The sequence below is a fragment of the Melanerpes formicivorus genome, unplaced genomic scaffold (assembly GCF_026170545.1).
Source record: "Melanerpes formicivorus ecotype bairdi unplaced genomic scaffold, bMelFor1.0.p_v2 SCAF_14, whole genome shotgun sequence".
NCBI lineage: Eukaryota > Metazoa > Chordata > Aves > Piciformes > Picidae > Melanerpes > Melanerpes formicivorus.
Genome location: NW_027142366.1, coordinates 12793648 through 12815328, shown reverse-complemented (window position 1 = coordinate 12815328; position 21681 = coordinate 12793648). Strand labels below are relative to the sequence as shown.

General features: G+C 38.1%; 1 protein-coding gene across 1 annotated transcript in view; it reads left to right on the top strand.

Annotated features, from left to right (window-relative positions):
• The window catches only part of LOC137445408 (uncharacterized), a 390880-nt gene that overhangs the window by 125064 nt on the left and 244135 nt on the right, over positions 1-21681 (top strand). The window contains exon 2 of the mRNA XM_068147099.1: positions 19216-19402. Coding sequence (XP_068003200.1) covers positions 19304-19402 — 99 coding nt within the window. The 5' untranslated portion in view covers positions 19216-19303. The remainder of the gene's footprint in view (positions 1-19215; positions 19403-21681) is intronic.

The window sequence follows — 21681 nt, the reverse complement described above, 5'->3', positions numbered from 1 at the left end:
AAGGCTTTATGATTGGAATCGCTATCGAATACCCTAGCAAGCATATTTCTGGCTCCAGGGTGTTTTTTCTTGAGACTGCTTTCAGAAGAAACTTCCATCAATCATATTGTAAGCTGTCCATAAAAGTGCCATTTTCTCATTGGATGCATCACTGTTCCTTCTCTATGAACATCATAAAAAGATTAAACAAAATACCACATAGCATGAAAGCTGAAAGAGACACCATGGAAGGAAAACCCTTCTGGAAGCACTTTGTACTATCTATTGGAGTATTTTCTAGCACAATTCAGGTCATACCAATCTTCATATACTATTTATAAAATATATTTTGAAAATAGCTGAATCAAATTTTGCAGGAACTTTGTTGGAGAAACTTTGCTTTCTGCTTTGATTGTAATATCTTCTGTAATCTTTCTCTCAGCTGAGACAAGTAGACTCTTCTCCTGGGCAGTGCAAACAGCAGCATGCTGTGAGCTAATTATCTTACAGTAGCCATTTCAGAAATTACTGGTAGCTAATCTTCATAAAGCTAATCAGTCAAAAAAGAAGGCACCCAGCATATAAATACCACACATCTTTGTGCTTGAAACAATTAGGCCTGACCCTAATCTGATTTAAAGAATTGGAGTGCTTCCAAAAAGGGAACAGTGTGTGGCTGCTTTCACTAATTCCACAAAGCTCCCATTTTTTTTTTAATTGCCTCATCTTCTTGATGCACTTTGTTTTTCATTTCTGATCCTTCTGAGGTTGAATTTTCAAAAGCTATTATCAGCCTAAAAAGGTAATGTCAGCTTACCCCATTCATCAGTTAGTGCTAGCTTTTAAGACTCTGCTTCCAAATACATAATACATTTCAAAAAGTTAATTTAAATATTTGTTCTTTTTTCATTACACTCATCCTTGACTTTTGGAGAGACTGAGAGTATTTTCTCTTTTATATAGGATCTTTCTTCCTCCTTCTCCCTTAGAAATGCCCTGATTCTGCTATGCTGCTGAAGTGGTCTTAAAAATGATAGCACTTCAAACAGCAGTTTCCAGGTTTTTCTGGATATGCTTTATGTGATTTATATCTTAAGACAGTAAATATCTTGAATTCAAAGTATTTAGCATCTTGGTACCTTGCCATGCTAATTAACATCCTACAGGACACAACTGTGCATGTTCTTCAGCAGGAAATTCTGCAAGTTTTAAACAGATGACCATGATCAGACTAGTCCAAATATCTCAAAACTGAAAAACTGTAAATCTATAATTGTGTGTCATGCATTGATGTGAACATTATGTTTACCATATAAATACAGGAAAGAAAAATTATCTTAGAGAATCAGGGAAGTCAGAAGAGTTGAGAGCTGCTTGGCACTCTGAACCACTGACAGTTTGCAACAATTGAAAGTAAGGAAAATAAAAAAGAACAGGGAAGAAGCATACACTGTCACTCCCAAAGGAAATTTGGAAGAGTCTTAAGATTAGCCAATAATAATAAACCAGGAGAATCACTACTTTGCATTGCTAACTTAACAATGCAGACCTTGGAGAATCCTTCCCCAAAGTACTTGTTCTCCTTCAATTCTTTAATTTTGCTGTTGGTACCTGGTTATAAGGTTAATAAATGCCTGTCCTCAAAAGAATGAATGGTGCTTCAAAAGTTCCTTCTGAAATAGTGGGGTTTCTGTTTATAGTAGCCACTGTCCCATATTTTTTTCTTGGTTCCCTGTAATTCTACACCGGAAGCAGGAAGGGTGTTAAGGCAGATGTGTATTTGTCTTTTACGGTAAGTTTTCTGCTTCATGTCAAAACAAGCATCACCCTTTTTCCAATGCTTCCGCAAAGCAGGCAGGTCAATGGTTTGAAATGTTGGGTTAGCTGGCTCTTAGATTATTGGGTTACTGCTACAAATTTGCTCTTGTCTAATTTGAGCACACTGTAATTGCTACTTTGCAGTGCAAGTAGGTTTCCCGTGTCAGAGTAATCAAATTAACAGAGATGACCCTTCAACCATTCATTGATGCCTCTGTTGTGTTTTCCAAGGTCTCATTTTATAATTTGTCTTACATATATCAAGTTCTTATTGTTGCTGTTTGTTATGCTAAAGCATCTAGATGTGCATTGAGCATGTTCTGAAAACAACACATCAGAAACACCTCAAGAGTTTCATTTTGATTATAAGGAAAGATTTAACAGAGGAAAGAGAAGGAAAGGCTGTAGCAGAAGTGAACAAAAATTATATTAAAACTTGTATTCATTGGGGAACTCATTTTAAAATGTGTATAAATTACTATTGTATCATTTTAAATGATGATGTCTGCTTAGAACTTATTTTTGTAGGTGAATAGTATTGCATGGGATGACATCCAACAAGGCATGCAAGTCCTTGGTGTCCCAACTGGAAGCAAATGCCAGTTTGGAAATGCAACAGAGGTGCACAGCACAATTTAGTGACCTCCTTGCCAAGTAGACAGATACTCCTCCTCCCCCACCTACTCCTGAAAAAGCCAGCAATAAACCACATGCTTAAACACTTTGTGATTAGGGGATGATCTGGCGCCCTGTAAATACTTTTTTAAAAATTATTTTTAAGGTAACAAGTTTAGTAAGACAAATGTAGAGGTTAGGAAGAAGTGGGGTGTGTTGGTTGGTTGGTTGGGTTTTTTTCCGAATAGTTGAAACCATTTGACATGGAAATAAGGGTTAGATTGTTTTGTTATTTTATTTGTGGTTTAGCAGAGTGGATGTATTTGTGATGAGTAGTATTTGTCACATCTGGTTTTACTGCTTTGATATTTGATTAAAGAAAACTAGTAGAAAAAAATAGGGAAAAGGATGGTATACTTAACAGGTAGGGGGTTTATGAAAATGTAAACATAATGTTCCAATTTCTTCAGTGATCTAAGTTCAGTCTATGTGAAAGTTCCTCAGACTGCTATCAGAGGAGCTGGTGGTTTGGCAAATAATAGTTTCAAATACAATCCATAAATTGTACTGAGAGGTTGACAGTGATAATAGTAAGTAACTGTTGTGTTTTAACTTAACTAGGATGATGTTATTTAAGTGTCTATATAGATTTATAGAATGATGCTCTGCCCATGGGAAAACACTTTCAGTACACTTGAGAGTTGCATATATTTTTGTGGTGACTGGGAAAAAAAACTTGAAATTTCTTATTTGCATTAGAATAGACTGGTCAAAGAAGCTATTCTGGAAGTGGTTACATGTTTTTTCTGACAGCTCTTCAGTGATCAGATATCTTCAAGGGAAAGACATTCATTTCCAATTGGCAAATTTCTAATACTAGGTTTCAGACTATAAGAAAAACCTCACTGCCGAACGCTTTTTTACTTCACTGTTTCTTGTTGATAAAATCCTATCAGCCCAGAGGGAATTTATAATTCTAGCAATTGCACCAGATGATTACTACCTACAGGAGCAATCACTTATAGTACCTCACCTGTGGACTGATGAACCATTTATTATCAAGGGTTTAATTGCTTGAAATACATCCTTGTGGCAAGACACACACACATACCTAATTTATACATATGTATAAATATATACCACTTACATTAGGGATGGAGAATGTTTGGTTCAGATTAGGTGTTGCAAAATTAAAAATACCCTATTATCTTAGAAACACTTGAATCTAGAAAACAGATTCATAGTCCTTTTTTCACCCATTTCTGGATGTAGTTTAAGACCATAATTAGTGAAATAGAGAACAAAAGTATGTGTGTGTGCACGTGCATGCAGGGTTTTAATCGCAGGACTGTCCTTCCCTTCTGTCAGCTTCCCTCAAGGCTGAGGGACAGATCTGACCACAGATTTTGGGTCTTTGCAGACTATTTGCAGTGGAGGAACAGTTGTGCTTCTGGAGCTAGTCACACTGAATCTAAATGGGAATGCCACAGTGAATGAAGCAAGCAGGATTGGTCCTGTATGTGCTATTTCTATATTTCATTTTCCTCTTGATTTCTGTCTCAATTGTAATTAACATAGTGTACTGATTAAATCATTAACTGTGTAGCTCCTCTTTCATCAGCAGCTTGTAGACTGAGATGCTAATGTACTGTAACCCATTGCTAGGATAGCTGTAAAAGTTTTGATTTATGAAGGAAAATATTTTCTGTTCTGCTATCATTTGTGATCAGGAAATGATACAAACAAATTTGTCTTAAGATAATAACTTCCTCATGTCTGCCAGTGCAAGAAAACTCATCATGACAGTATCTGGGATAAAGAGGAGGACAGTTTTTTTTACTTGTTGTGAGGCATATTTAATTCTGAGAGCTTCTTTGAGGTGCTATGTGTAGAGACTAGAGATTTACTAAAATAATATGGGAAGTGCCCTTGCTTTTTGCAGAGCTGCTGTCAAGATAGTGGTAGAGTAGATTCAGTCTCACTGGAAATTACTATAGTTTGGTTTTTTTTTTAACTTGTTCTTCTATCCCAGTTGTTGGAAGTTTGAAGTTTTAAATGTTTTGTCCTTTAAGTCCATTTAATGAAAAACTTTTCTCAGCAACTTTGTATTGTAATACTTTACTGAACAGCACCTAACTTATCTTGTGAAGTGTTGTAAAGCCAGTAGAAAGCAGTGTTGTGTTTACAGCTTTTATTTTCTTAGCTGTATCTTATGGAAGTAGTATTTTAGGTACATTACAGAAGTACTGTCATCTTCACAGGGTGGGTCTTCATGGCTTCTTGAGATGTCTTGGAAAGATACTGTGTCCCTGCTGTAGGCACATGTCCCTAGAACAGATGCTACAGTATCATCTACCAAACATTCACCAATTTATAGGGCTCATCAGTGGTTCATTAACAGCTCTTTATCCAGTAGATGTTGATATACTTAACACGCAAGCCATTAATTGTAATAATAAAGGTTTAAAGTATCTCCAGCACAACACAGAGTATTTTGAATGCTACCATAGGAGAAATAATCTCACAAGAAATACCTCTGAGTATTCAAATATAGTTTTCATTTGCAAGTATAGGTCCTGATTCTGATCCCGTCTTTATGAATGATGGGTAAATATGGATGTACATCTGACGTAAGAGGTGATTTGAGACTACTGATGTTCCAGTTGCTTCTTTGCAGCCAAATTCTGCTCCTTTATGTCAGATTTTGATCACAGGTTCTTGGTTGTCTGCTGTTTCTTTTCTGTCTTTGATCAGTATTTGTCTTTAATCTCCATGTTTCTGATTTTTCTATTCTTTTGTCTACAGACCATGACTATTATATTCCTACCTTTTTCTATGCTATTATTTGCCTTCCAGTGGATCTTTCTTCTTGTTTCATTGTTCCATGTCTCTGTCAAAAATGGTGTACAGGGTGTGAACAATAAATGAATTGATTTCAAATGAGTTGACGACAGTGCTTAGCCAATCCATATCACATGAAATAGCCTACTGAGTGAGTACAATAAGTAACCTGAATCAAAATGAATTCACACAGATGCTTGGAAAATCCATATGGAAGGCTGGGCATCTATGGCTTAGAACAGGGCTGTGTAACCAGAGTTTTAAGAAAATCTTTTTGAAGTACTAGAATGAAATCCGTATTTGCCTTTTTCTTGTACTTTATCATCTTTGAATAAAACAAATTAGTGAGTGTGTAATTGATTAGTTAATGAGTGAGAGTGGGCCCTGAAGACTGGCTACCAAAGGCATGATGAATGGTTAGACATTGTAAAAATGTGACAATAACGTAAGATTCAAAAAACTGCATTCTTGCCTCCCATAGAAAAATCTAAACTGTGAAAATGCAAACGACTTGCTAGCACAGGCTGCTAGGCTCTTCTGCTGAGATGAGGCTCCTGTGTTACTGCTCTATGACTTTTACATGTGAGTTGGTAGGAAATATAAATAACCAGGAAGAGAAGACTAATAATTGAAAAAGCTTGACAGAAACTCCTTTGTGTCATGTTCTCAATGTAGGGTTTGCCACAGGCTCATTCCTAATAATTCCAACCACTGAGCTAAAAGTGTTATCCAAAGGATCTTGTCTGAATTTAAATTAGTTTTTCAGTTATTATTTTTTGAGTGGCTCCATCAAATATGTATAAAACTAGGGGAAAGGCGTTGTTGTTTTTAAACAGAAGCACTCTTTCTGTAGCATGCCAGAACCTGACATTTCTTTGAAGCTTTTCTAAATTTCAAAGGAGGCAATATATTTAAAACATCCAAAAGTTTTTACATCTCTCTCTAATTATTTTTGATGTGATACTTCTCAGAACACATTAAATGAAAGCATTTTCTGTCGCATCTTAATTGGGAAGATTCTTATCTCCTGTAATTACTGATGAATGAGATTTCTACATGGATTAAATTGTATATTCTCACAACCTGGAACAGGCTTATTTTCTTCTTTCACAACTTTACTAATGCTCTGCAATGTCTCCATCCCCTCAAACACTTTATTTACTGCTGTCCACAGCTGTATTACACTGACTGCTATATAATTACTTTTATTTCTGCAGACTGTAGCTACCTTAGATATTCAGGGAGGATATATAATTACCGCAAGGGGAAAATATTGCCATGGTGATCCAGTGAGACTTGCAGGAAAGATCCTCAGGAATATACCAAGTCCAGAAGTATTTACCTCAACCAAGGTAGAGCAGTGGCTCAGGCAAACCCATTTATGATCAGTGCAAAGACTTGGCAAAGATGAGCTTCACCTTACTTCGCTGTTATATGAAGAAAGTACATTTATATAAGTCATCTAAGACCTGATAGGAGCTCATTCACTGAAATCTGAGAGGGTTTCCAGTGAAAAGCTCTGTGATGTGAGAAGACAAAACTCTGCTCAGGTCCCATTCCCTTGAGATGCTGCACAGTACTGTTATGACAGCCTCGTTGCCCTTGGGGGCAAGCTGGAGTGCTGCCCTTCACATTGCTAGCCACACCATGCCGGAGGCCACCTTGGTGAATTACTGGGTTTCTTGTCATACTGAGAGGTGTTCATGAACATTGTTTTGTGGTTTTAAAATGAAGCTAGATGCTGGTATTAATCAATAATGTGCTTTGGCTTCCTCTATGTATTGGCATTCTTCCCAAGAATGAATTTCTGCATTGATTTTTGGTTTTAAACACTTCAAACAATTTTGAAATACTTTATTCGTGCTAGAAATGATTTTAAGTTCCTTCTTCACTGCATGTGCTGTTCAAAAAGTGACTTGGGTAGACCAGAGAGAGATCATCAGTGCAAAGGCACATCAGTTACTGGTGAACAAATTACAAGGTCTTCTCCAGCTGAACTTGTAGTAAGGGTTGCAGGCTCATGTGGATGGGGTTCACTGAGTTGTGGCACCAAGACTGTCAGATTTGTCAATATTAAACAATGTTGTATATGCTGTAGGCATAAAAAGTGGCAGGCTTGCATTTAGAATAATAGTGTATTCACAAGTAGTATTCAAATTGCTCTGAAATATCACAGTTAGCTGCATCTTCATTCTGTTATCGCACTGCTTTATGCTTCTGAGGCCTTTTCCTAATAGACTATAAAATAATTTCAAATGTAAGATGATAAATTAATGGAACAAAACAAATTGAAGTCAGTAGGAGTGCATTTAGCACTAACAAGACCCATCTGAATTTCACATTTTCTCTTGCAATTATAAAAAATAAGGCTTGTGTCAGAATTCATCTTTTCTTTAATTGCTGTTGTACAAAGCTCTGGGTATTACTTTAAGGGTTCATGGAAAGGAGCAGTCTCTAATTCTTGACAAATATAATTTTTTCTAAACTAGGAGGGGGAAATGTGAGATGTAACAAGAAATACATTTCAAATTACCTATGGCAGAAGAAATGACTATTTGCTTATCTGCATCACAGTGTAGAGGGATGGCTTTGGGGTAAATAATGTTAAATATTTTCAGTAAGTGAAAACTCAAGACACATTAGGTGGAGAGTTTGATATGATATTAGAGGAGGCAAATTCTCCTATGCTCTTGCTGGAAAAAAAATGAAGTGTGGTTGTTTTGTTTGGTTTTTTTTTGTAACCCTTGGTGTGGAGGGAAAACTATTGAAACATCCATATTTTACTGAAGACATTTCTTGTCTTTCAGTGAACCCTAGAAACTTGGAAATGAGGGCACAGAGATTTTATTATTTTAGAGAATAGAAGGCTATGGAACTCTGTTTTTTCACCTGATATTTATAACAAAACTTTCAGCTGGCAAGCGCCAAAGAAGTGTGATTTGCTGATTTGTTCTTTGATTTCCTATGATTAAGCAGGTTTTTGTGGAGCACTTTTGCTGTCCTTTCTGTCATACTTACTCATAGTCCCTTTGTTTTAGTTGACTCTCCTAACATCCTTGTGAAAGAAAAGCTTTCAGTAAACTTCATGTACATTCAGAACAAGAGGCTTTCATGTACTTATTTGATCTTACAATATTATCTTTCCCACATCTAAAGATGGTTTCCTGTGATTGAAGACCATAGTAGCATTCTGAAGAATTTCAGATTTACCACTGTTTGTCATAGCAACTTCTCTGTATATGGCTGGATTTATGTGCCCTTTCAGGCAGCTTTGGTAGAGTTTTGAAAGACCTGTAAGCTTAAAAAAGCTCATAAACAGTCATGGGGTTTGGAAACCCTGTTTATGTTCTAAGTCTTTAAAGTTCTTTAATGTTGTTAATTTGTCTGACATGCATTAGAACCATATAGTTCCTTGGAAAGGAATTTCATCAGGTCAAAGAAGAAATCATGAAGAAGTAGGAACTGAAGCAAGAGGCTAGGCTTGTCGGCGATAGACTTTCTTTTCCTTACATAATTATCCTTTGGTTGCAACACATTCAGCATTGAAATGTTATGCGAGGAGGAGGCCAGCCACAGTATAGTGGAATTAATAAGGCTGATCAGATCTGTACTCATGGTAAATTGGTGCTATTTATTAGAAAATGTTTTCAGTTACTCTTTTCTGTTTCTTCTTGAGAGAGGTGATGAAGGCTCCAACCTCAAGGTACATTCAGTAATTTGGCCAAATTATAAGTGAATTTCTACTGAAAGAAGAATATCTACTGTTTGGTAGGAATTTAAAAGATAAATTATTAGAGGGCTCATTTTCTTTAATAGTAAGAATGAATTACTTTGACCTCGATACATAGTTATGGATCTTAATGGCACTTGAGATTTAGCTGTATGTTACTATAGCTGTAAATTTTTTATTAATGGCATTCTCTTTGTCTGATAGTGATCACTGAAATCAAAATACAACTTGCTCTTCATGTTCCTTTGCCATTGCCTCTGTCTTATTACATGTTTCATAAGAAGCTAATATGAGCTATCAAGCTATGTAGCTTAAACTAATTCAGATTTATCAACAGTATCTTATGGGCAGACAGACTTTTAATGAACAGAAAAGAACAAGAGTATGGATAGAATCAAATAAACGTCTACTGTGGAAATCTTTTGGCAAAGATGAAAATGTGATGCAGAGGGAGCTGCTGGCCCAGTTGTCAGATGGCCTTTGTACATGTCAATGTGTGGAGGGCATGGGACATGGTGACTGGTGCTCTGCTTGTGTACCTTTCTGTCTTGCAGAAAGGTACATGGGTCTGCCTCGATTAAGCACATAATACAAAGTGTTATGGGGAGAACAGACAAATATCTATATTTGTGCAATGGTTATATTTTGTTTGTATGGAATTATTTTGCAGTAATTATGAGTGTCCGTTCCTTGATAACTCGATGATCAGGGAAGGAATAATGTAGATAATGTAGAGGTTTCTTTAACAAAGTGAACTGAATGAATTAGACTCTCACAGCAGGTAAGCATAATATGTAGATTAAGCAAAACAGTAGATTACATGTGCTGCTTACATTTGGTTTCTTTTCCTAGATGTTAGGTTATTTAAAACTGCAGTTATCTTAACTGAAATGTGCCTCAAAAATTGTGGGGAGGAGGAAAGTATAATGTACCATCTGGAGTATATTGATACCTTCAAAATACCAGCAGTTATTCTTTTTGATTATTAGACTGAAAGTGTGAAAATTTTAGAAGTCAAAAGCTCTTCCCTGCCTCCCCTCCCAGTTTAGAATACAAGTATGAACAATTGATTTTGATTTTGTAAGTCCTGGCAAGTACTGAAGTTTATATCAAGTGGGTGCACTAAGCTTAGTTTCAGAGGCAACTGATAAGAGGTTTATATTCTGTGACTGAATGATTGTTAGTTACAGCCTATTTTTCAAACACAGCAAAAAATGCATTCCAAATACTAACCTTTCACTGTATTTGCTGCTCCTGACTTTTATTTAACAGTGTTATGTATAGATACTGGCTTCTGAACTATCTGAGAAATACTGGTTTGGTCTTATCAGTTAATTTCAAAAGTGCTCGAAACACGTGTTCTTGATTACTGTATCACCTCTAAACCATTTCTTTATCTCACTTGACTGCAAGGGTGGTGTTTGAGTGTTCAGATTTGTTATGAGCTTAAGTTACAGGCTGAGCTGGCAAGCTCCAAGCTGAGCTTTCCTCCTTTTTTGTATTAGGCATTGCCCAACAAACCAATTTGCTTAATACTTTTATAGTTAAAAGTTCCTGAGTTTGGAGTCTGACTCTGACAGCCATTTATTCCTGTTTTGTTTCATGATAAGATAGAAAATGTTTCCTTACCTTGCAGTTTTGGCTCCAGCTAGCGTTTATGGGTCCTACTGGAAAAGATATGATTAGGGATGGCCCTATTCACAGAATCAGAGAACTGTCAGGGTTGGAAGGGACCTCAAGGATCCCTTGAGGGATACTTCCAACCACCCTGCCATGGCCAGGAACATCCTCCACTAGATCAGATTGCCTGGAGCCATATCCAGCCTGACTTTAAAGACATCCAGGGATGGGGCTTCCACCACCTCCCTGGGAACACCTGTTCCAGTGTCTCACCACCCTCATGGTGAAGAACTTCCTAACGTCTAATCTAAATCTACTCTCGTCTAGCTTGAATCCACTGCCTCTAGCCCTGTCACTACCCAACACCTGAAAAAGTCCCTCACTAGCTTCTTTGTAGGCCCTCTTCAGATATTGGAAGACCACAATACAGTCTCCTTGAAGCCTTCTCTTCTGCAAACTTGAACAATCCCAACCCTCTCAGCCTGTCCTCATAGGAGAGGTGCTTCAGCCCTCTGGTCATCCTCGTGGCCCTTCTCTGGACATGTTCCAGCAGGAAGGTATCTAAGTAGTTCTAACATGGTTTCCTTCATAACATGGTTGATTTTATGTATATGTGAAAGATAAATGGTATATCTGGTGTGATCACAGCTGTTGTAAATGGTAGGCTGCCTGGAGGGGTCAGAGGAAGACTGCCTTGTTCTGCCTGGCACCAGGGGAACTGGCCAGTGAAATGGGAAAGTGGACCCTGTTGCAGAGTAGCTGTGTGTTCCCAGCTCAGAGAACTTTCTGCAGTACCCTGGAGCAGATAGCATGGGGGAAAGCTAGAAAGAAATGAAGAGTGTAGAACGTGATTAGGAGCACCTCTTAGAAAACCTGACTGCAGGTCACAGGCAAGAAGTAGAGGTGGTGGCAGATAATACTCTCTATCTGAAGCAATCAAGAAGGGGCTCACAGAGCTTACTGGAAACTAAGAAGCCATGGAAATGTGTTAGGTTAGAAAGGATGATAGAAGCAGAGGATTCAGCCAGTGAGGATGTAACTGGAGGGGAGAAGATCTGTACAAATCCTTTTATTTTAAGCTGTTAGGCCCACCGGGTCAGGTTATTTACTCAGAAATTCCAGTCTGTTCTAGCCAACTTTCAAATAAAATTCAATTCTATAATTTGTAATGTAGTATGTTTGTTTTAAGAGAAGGCAGATTAATCTCATTGCCTTCACTAACTTGGGATCCAAAAGTGTCCTTCTGAAGTGGGGTCTGTTAGTGAAAGGATTTGAGTAACGAGTTTCCGTGATGTGAATCAAAGTAACTCTGAAGTCTGAACAGCTGAAACAGATACACAAAGCCCTAGGATGATGGCTGGTGATAAGCTTTGTGGTATTGTTAATTTCAGTGCCAATAAATCCAAAATTCAAAACAGATGTACCAGAGCATGAGTAGAGACTTTCCTTTTCAAAGGCAGCTTTAGAATGTTAATGATTAAAGAATAACTTCCAAGCTCATCAGTAGTCCCAAAATGAAGTTTGTCATAACACTTTACATAATGCTAATGATAAGCTATTTATTGTGTGGAAAATGTCAGTTTATTCTCTTCTTTTGATCTAATATTTCTTGACATGCTGAAATCTCAGTATTTAGGTCTGTGCATGGGAAACCTGTCACTGTGGTGACAGGAGATCTGCAAAGACAGGGTATGGTACAGTGGGCCCCAAAATTAGTCAGTTCTTTCTAGCTTTGATCTGGTATCACAGTGGAATGTTTACTGCTGATTTGTGTATTAGTTATGTTACACAGTTCTATCTTGATGTGAGGCCAAGAGCAGATAATGTTAAATGAAGGCTTGGGAAGAGAGAAGAGGCTTGGCACAACAGAATGGCTTTAGGGTAGGAGGAGGTTTTCCCTTGGAGAGGCTGTGGGTGGTGCCATTCTGTTCAAGTGAAACCAGCATCTGCAGAAATATGCTAGGGCTGAACAACAGCAGTTGTGAACGGGGTCATGGCCCTTGTACAGCACAGTGAGTGGAGCTGCCATTGGAAAACCTGTGTTCTACCCTGGCTTACTGGGTGTTTACAAAGGAAGAGGAAAATGAACCTGGACAGCTGGGTATATGACACCTGAGATCCATTTTTGGTTTAACAGAATGACTCACCATTAATTCAAAAGGGTAAAATGTTGATGAGAAGAACTGGTAATTCCATCTTGTGTTCTAGAGTAACTGGTATGTTTGTGATCAGGGGAACTCCTCATACAAAAGTAGATTAAGGGCCCACGGGCAGAAGTAAAGGTTTTGAGCTCACCTGAAAAGCTGTTGGGTAAAGAATTGCTCCTCTCATGAGTTTGCATCTCCCTCACTCCAGCATACTTTTCAAGCTAAAGCTCTGCAGCTTATTATTGAATAAAAAATATTTTGAGGACAAATAAAAAATTTCAGCTAACTTGCTGTTAGCCATCAAGCTCTGTGCAGGATTTTGTCTGTTGTGAGAAGCACAAGTAGTAGAGATGGTAAAACGTGCATTCTGTTAAGAACTCCACTAAGATCCATTTTAAGCTTTTCAAATAACTTATCAGTTCCAGGAGGTAACGTATCTTACTGTAAAAAAATTCAGTGTTAGAAGCCATCCCAAATGTTGGGCAAAACTTAAAACTGTCTTAAGACATTTCTAAAGCCCCCAGTCATAAAGTCATCATCATACTAGAAACTCGAACATTTGCCTTCAGACGAAACCCATCTTTTAGTAGATCTTCATGAACATCTGTTTTAATAATACTCTCTAATTTACTGACAGGAAAGTAATGTATCTTCATCATACTTATTTTCCAATTTTCAGAGTATGGATAATAGTATAATATTTAAATACATTTTGAAACAAATCACTGTACATAAAGCAGATTCTCACTGCATTCATTGTGTTGTACATTTCTATGATACCACCACGTGGTATCAGAAACAAACTCAAATGCTGCTTTTGCTTTACAATAGAATTATTATTCTGTAATGAATGTTCAGCAGTGAATTCTTTTTTCTATCTAATGAGTATGTGTACATTAGAAATGAAGCAGCATGTATCTTTTACACAAAGCTGGATTTAATTTAATGGCATTATTTGAGGCTCAGGGGCCGCAGGTTATCAATTCATCGGAAAGACTAACACCATCATTTACCGTGGTCTGCTGCAAACTCCAGCACAGGCCTGACCCACCCTTTGCTGTCATTCCTTGCTAAAACCAGATGAAAATAAGTAATGGAAGGTCAGTAACCTCATAACCAGTTTTCTTGCCAAGCTTCTCAATATTTCTCCAGGTACAGGAAGGCTGGGGAAGGACTTCTCAGGATCTCAGGTAGTGATAGGACTAGGGGGAATGGAGTGAAGCTGGAGGTGGGGAGATTCAGGCTAGATGTGAGGAGGAGGTTCTTCACCATGAGAGTGGTGAAACCCTGGAATGTGTTGTCCAGGGAGGTGGTCGGGGCCCCGTCCCTGGAGGTGTTTAAGAGCAGGCTGGGTGAGGCTCTGTCCAGCCTGATCTAGTGTGAGGTGTCCCTGCCCATGGCAGGGGCGTTGGAACTAGATGATCCTTGTGGTCCCTTCCAACCCTGAATGATACTATGATACTGCCCTGATGGAGAGCTGAGAAGAATTACCAGCTTCTTCCTCCTGCTGGCAGCTGCCTGTATAAGGAATGGTGCAGCCTGCAAAGGGCAGCTCCTCCACACAGCCACCTGCACACACAACTTACAAGACCTCATGAAGGAGGCACCTGCAGCTGCACCATCTCTGCAGTGGCTCTAGGTGTTGTAGGGCAAGCCATGGATGAGGGACCTGCCACAACCATCCAGAGTCACAAATGTTGCTGCAGAGGATTTACTTTCATAAAGACTTGCCCAGTGTCTGATGGAGGCCATGTATGCCTTTCTGTTGATCTGAATGAGTGTTGGTTTAGGCTACCAAGGTAACCCTGCTGTGGTAATAAAAGTGGTAGGAAAGAAACAAACAAACAAAAAAAAGTCAATCTCTGGATTATTTTGCTGTGAAACATAGATTTGATTAGTATTTTGCTCTTTCCTGCAAAGTAGCTCAAAAGCTGAGTTTTCTTGGAATGTGATCAGAGCAAGATACATGTCTGCCTGCTTCTGATTTGTATACAGTATTTATGAAGCCATCTATGTGATTTCCATCTAATTTATTTTATTCATGAATAAGCACAGAACTAAAAAAAAAATATTTTGAGTTATGTTAGGATTATTCCTGATTTCTAAAAATCCATAACTCAGACAAATTATATTATTTTTTTTCAATGCATACTCAAGCTATGCATAATACTCTCCTTGTTGACACCCAGATAGTCGTAGAAAGTCATACAGATCAGGACTGTTCTGCTCAAATAGGCTTCCAGACATTCAGAGGATTTAGTTTGTGCTGCTTTTACTTAGCAAAGAAGATGCTTACACATCAACCTCCCACTCCTTTCCTTGCTCAGTTATTTCAAGTGCTTATTTGCTTTCTTAGAGTAGTGACATTCATAAAAGTAGTTGTTCTGTCCTGAGGATGTGACGGCACACTGGGTGATACTGCTTTCTCAGTACTGTTTTCACTACTAGAATAGTTGAAGGTCTTGTGCTCACACATTGAGTTAAATGGGCACACCTCTGCATTTCCAACCCATGAGTACATTTTAAGAGTTAAATTGCTTAGTTACTTTCCTTTAAGAAAAGTAGCTCTATCCACTGTAATATCTCAGACTTAAGGTTGCTTATGTGTTGAATCCTGTTCTGTACAATGTGTAATATGACAGCAAAACAGATATGAACCAGAATGGATCTCTGGAACCCCCTCATCCAGTTTCCATCCAGGGAACTGGATTATTCAAAGCTGGCTGTTTGCAGTCTCCATGGAGCTTCTCACCTCCCTGTTTGCTGGTAGAGGAATTGTGTTGTTTCCCACCTCTCCTTGCTCTAATACTAGGGCATGCTGGCTCTCAAAGTAGTTCTTCTACAGAAAAGGTGTCAAGGAGCAGTCGGGTTGTGAAATTATTTGTGTACTTATTAAACGCTTGGGCAGCTCTTGTAATCAGTTCTTTTGGGATCACTGCAGAATGGTGATTTTAGAGTATAGCTTTTTGTACCTTCATTGTACCTAGTATAAAGGAACTGTTATTGAAATACTACCACATGGTACAGTGGAGAGACATTTTATCATTGTACAGTAAAGTCACAAATGAAAAGTGGACGATGATGAGTGCACATTCTTGCTGTCATGTTATTATTTATTTTATAAGTTGTTGAAACACCATGTTTATATCCAGACTAAAAACACAGAATAAACTGACAGACCCCTCCAAAGGTTATCTGTTTAAAGCAGAGCTAACTTTGAAGCTTTCATTATTGTCCTTTTGCTAGTCTACCAGAAGACCCTGTCTTTGACTTCACCATCTCCAGATACCTTACGTGTTCCAGCCTCTTAACTGACTGTCTCTCTGTCTCTAGTATATCAGTGTCGTTGTCTTTTTGGTTTTTTTTTGGTGTTGAAGGATAAAAAACCTGAAGGGAGTACTCCAGCTGAGATCTTACAACTGCTGCATAAATGGAATACTCTGTTCCCTTGACCTGCTGCCTGTGCTCCTGCTAATTGTGTAGTTAGCATTCGTTGCCCCAAGGGTGCACTGCTGATTCATGTTCCGTCTTTTCCTCACTCCCTCTTCCCCGATTAGTAGCTTCTCTCATTTCTTTACAAGGCACAATAACCTAGGAGCGACCAAACTTCTTATGCCTCTTGTAATGGAACTGTCCATTGTCAGGATGTCTGTAATTTCTACAAAACTCATTTCCAGAATGAGAAATCCGAGTATGCAGTTGGTCTTACTCAGATTATGTGCTAACATAGAGCAGAAGAAAGAGGTAGAAACAACATAGTCCCTTACATCAAATACACACCATGCAGTTTGAAGACTCAGCCGGTATTTGAACAACAGAAGTGGCCACTTTCTGAAGTTAGGAAGGTATTTAAAAGACTGAATGCTGCTTGTGTGAACTCTTGATGGCCCTTACTTTTACTCACTTTTTAAAAAGAAGAGAATGCTGTAAACCTACTCTGTGGTCTCTGGTAATTTTGTAAAAAGCTTGACACTTTTCCCTAGTACAGGTAGTTTTAAACCAGGTCATTAACAATTAACTAGGATACAGTTAAGCTGACTAAAGCTGATTTTTCTTTTCTAGATATTTTTATCAAATGAAGGTGGTTAGACTACGAGATACTCTTCCAGTACCCCACTTTTGGTTTTATTCCTACTCTGTGGGTGATTAGAATAGAGAGCTATCTTACCAAATGCAGTATTTTAAGACAGAGGAACATTTAACAAGCAGTATTTCTGTGGTTAAACAAAAGTGAAGTTATAGCCAAGCATATTCTTCACTCCCACAGATTCTATATTTTTTTTCATTAGGTTTATTCATAATTTTACCATTGACAGAGAAGGAAGTTTAAACATTTCTCCTTATAGGAAGCAAATGGTCTAATTCTGGCTTCCTGAGCAGACAGGCTTTGTTTATTGAGTTTTAACCGTGTTATATAACTCTTCTTATCACACATTTAGGAATTCAAAGGCAGGTTTCTAGCCTGAAGGTTTCTGATAACATCCTGTTTTCTCGTATGTTTTTTCTACCCACAGTTTACAACTTTGTGACACTATTAATACTCTGCCAATAATTTTAGTCAGTCTCTCCAGATAACAACAAAACCTAACTTTTGCAATAGATAATATTTTCAACATATAAAACCTCTGTATTATTAAAATCTTATTTCTCTAGGACTGATATACTAAAATCTTCTTTAGTGACACTGTAAAGCAGTTAAAATTTAGGGTTTCCCTTGCAAAATTTGGAGTAGTATATCAAAACCCATTATCATGGAGTTTGTATCATTTGACTTGCCTATCAAGTTTTGTAGCCTTTCAAAGAAGATTTGGAGGTTTGTATAAACTGCTCATAGTGAAGTGCACTTTGATGATTTGTGATCAGCTGTATTTTGAATTTTAGAAGAGTTGGGAGTCCTTTCTATTTTGATCAAATCAGTGGTACACAGCCTTACTGAGAAAGCCTTGTAGTCTCATTTTCTAAGTCTACCTGACAGCAATGTCTTTTGTTCAGTGACTACAGCCCATTTCCACAGGGGCAACTTCTTCTGTAACCACAATTTAGATGACCTGTCCTTTAAGCTTTCACATCTTCCTATTGTCCTGAAGTGGACACTTTGTTTGCCATCTGTGGCTCAGTCTGCTGCTTAGACTCCTGTAATACCTGTTAAATACCCTTATGCAGCTAAAATCGGGTTTGGAACTCTTAAGTCAAACCTGTTAAAAGAAAAAGAGTATGGTGCTGTGGTGCTTTTCCACTTTATCACCAATGTAGTGCAAAGAAAGACTGAAGCTGGGTTGCCAAAGCTACAAAGCTGCTTCACTCTTTGTGCAGCTTGCAAGAGACTTGTCAAAATGCTTTTGATTAATGGAGAGTACATCCTTACCCAGAGGTCGAAATACTGAGACCCAGTTCTCTAACAGTCCTCTTCTGGAGCTCCTTGAGTACAAGGACTTATGGTAAAGTTTGAGTTCTCTCTTGATTCAGTGAAATCTGAAAAGCATGTTGTTTGCTACATAAATTGTAGGTTTTGGTGGAGAGCTTTGACAGCAAAGCTTTTTGTGTATCCCTGATCACCACTGTGTTTCCAGGAGGATGCGAACGATTACAGGAAGCATCAGGAAGGGATGTTTACTGTCACACTCAGTAAAGCTACATGTTCATAGAAAAAACATGCAGTTACAGGCATTTCTAGTTGTGGTAATTACTGGAGATAACCCCCTCTTATGCTTTATCCTGGACTTTGTGATATTTCTGTGAAGTCTCAGGGTGTTTTGTCATGCAATTTGGATTCATGAATTTCAGCATATGGGCTTTCTGATTTATTTATGTTGTTGATGATGGTGTGCGATTGCTTAACTTCTTTATCTCACATTTTTATTCTTTCACTTCATGCCTGGAATTCTGACAAAATTTTAAGTAGTGAATAATGAATTAAGCAAGATGTTTGGCTCTACCAAATGTTGCAATACCTTTTGAGACTCATAATACTGCATGCGTTCTGAACTCAGGCTTTGATTAGAAATGTGAGTGGGTGGGTGGGCAGAACATACCTATCTGAAGTGCAAAGGGCAAGGACTGAGACAGTGATGAAACTCGTGACTTCCTGATCAAGAGAAGAGCTGCAGCTCTCTCTGTACCAATACCTGTTGTCTTCAAGAGATAATAAACTTCTTGGACTTATTTCATGACTTAACTCTGATTGCACTGTGAACCATCTGTTCTATTATACTATCTGCTATCCTATGCTCAACCTCTCTTTAGGGCTTATCTGGGTAGTTAAGTTTTGTTTTCATTTATCTCCTCACGATTCTTTGTGTGTGATTGTGGGTGCATGAACTTCAGCTATGTGGTCTGCACTTCTCATTTGATTTGATTTGCTCTGCTCATTTGATTTCCAGTATTTTATTGTGGGATGAAGACATTAACCACTATTCCTAACAGCCAAACCCAAAATAATCTTATTTCTGTGTTCACATACTGCAGGTGATTACAAATCCTTCCTGGTGCAGAAGGTTCACAAGATGTTCTGTGCAGTGACATGATTTAGGAGGTGGCAGAATTGTGGCAAAACATGACTGCAAGATGTTTTGAGAGCAACCCTCTCCCGTTCATCTCAGCAATGGAGTACTCCTACATGCTCTTCTCTCCCTACAACAGAAGAGAAAACAAGGTAGGGAGGGACCAGGGACCAGCATTGTGGGCTGAGCTTTGGGAGGCAGGAGCTGAATCTCCAGTTAAATCCAACTGGAAATAAGCAATAATGTCTTGCTAAAGAATTACAGTGAAGTAGCCTGATGCTATGGCAATGATGGGCCGGTGCTCAGTGACATAGGGTGCTAGCAGACAGCAGATATGATATAACACAAGGTCATTTATTTATTAACATAGGAGAACCCAGGGACTCTGATATTATTTCTGTGACTTATCCAGAGCTTTCTTCATTGCTAAGTTATTTCTGTGTGTCATTTAGTAATGAACATCAGAAAATGTGTTACCTAGGCAGCTGAGAGATTTTAGGGTTTTGGTTTTAATCACAGTAAGCAGTTAGAGACCTGTCACAAAATAGAAATAATCTTTTGTTATATGTGATACTTCTGAGATTTCAGATTTCTGACTAATTATGGCTAAGATGTGAACAGAGCATCTGGATGCTTGTTTCTGCACCTGGACATTCCAAACGATTTTCCTTCATTTTTTATAATTTTAATTTTATTTCTGTCATCTGACAATCAACAAATCTAAAAAGTACTGGTGCTAAGACTGGGAGAAAGCCTACTCAAACTTCTTGCTGTTTTTTAGTGAATATGACATTTTTTGCAGAGTTGTTTCATTTTTCATCTTTGATTGGAGTCTCAGACCAACATCTAATTAATTTCAAATGTGGGTAAAATGCTGTGAAGTGTATGTAACTTACTTTTTCTTAAGAGCAAGCATTATCTTTTTTATTATTAGGCCTTCGTGGCAACCCAAATGACATTTACAAATGCTATTTGTGCTCAGGTACAATGAAGTAGGAGTATGGAGGAGTAGAGGGGATGATCTCAATGACTTGAAGGGGTTGGAATGCAGCTATATCAAGGTTTAAAATTGTGTCTGTTTTCTAGAAGTTTGTTGTAGTGAGGAAAATGTTAGGAAATCTAGTGCCAGGCCAAGAGGCTTTATAAGCCACTTTAGATCTTCCACAACATAATGAATGAAAACCATGTCTCCTCTAAGGTAAATGCTATCAATCATTCAGTGTCCTTAAGTGTAGTGGAAACATAATTAAAAAAAACCTATTTGTTATAACTTCATTACATTTTGTTACATGACAAATCTTGAGACAGATTTGTAGTGTGCTACTACTAGTACCTAGGATTACCCATCAGCAAACTTTCAATCTGATTCATTGGTCAGACTCATAGATCTGAAAGAAGATGATGAGACTGACGTTTTGAATGTTAGGTTAAGAAATTCCTTACTCAGACTTCCGTATTTGCAATACATGTTTTCAGCATTCATACTTTGTGATCTACAAAAAGCATGCTTTTTTTCTGCAACATGTAAGGCCACCAGTTAACACACATACACACAGAGTCTCCCAGCACTCAGTCCCTTACGCGTGTAATTTGAGAGACTGTGAGAAAATTCAGGTGAGACTGATCAAAGTGGGCTGACAAACAGTATAAGGAACGCATTGCCAAAGTGACACTGCATTGGCAGCATTACTTCACAACCTAACAGCTTGCTTTCATTGTGGGAATTGAGTTTATTTAATCCTGTCTTTCCAGTAGTGTAAAAACTTAGAGCATCCTAAGGAGCAAAACAGTAATGGAGCTATAAAAGTATTTATATCTTCTTTTACATAAGAGTCCATCAGCTCTCTAGAGATGTTGATATAAATGCTTTGACCAATGCACCTGACAGGTTTATGAAGTAAGTCAGCCTCAGTAATAGATTTCCTCAGTGCTGTCCTGAGACAGATTTTGAAACCTCATCATTAATACTGTGGGTCCAACAACAATAGCTTATGTTTTTGTACTTGATCAACTGTCCAGGAAGGAAACAAAGATGTAATAGACAAGTAATTTGAAGGTGCTCAAAGGTAGTTACCAGAGCAGGTTGTTTTGTGTAATGTGAATGCATAGGAAAAAAATGTGTACAAACAGCGTACTACTAGTAAGCTTGCGATGAAGACATTAAAAATAAAGTGGCAGTTTGAAAGGACATGTCTACTTACTGCTCCAGCTACAGCCAAAGCTTTGTCAGAAAGCCATTAAGGACTGAATCTTAAACTAGCACGGTGATTCTGCACTATAGAATGTAGCTGTCTAATGGCATATTTGTCTGAGAGCCTACATATATACTTGTCACTGGCTGAGGCAATATTACTGAGAGTGTTCTTGTTCTCCTGTAGATATGTGCTGTTACTATCCTCTTACATGTTTACTGTAATGGTCCCTTTCCCTG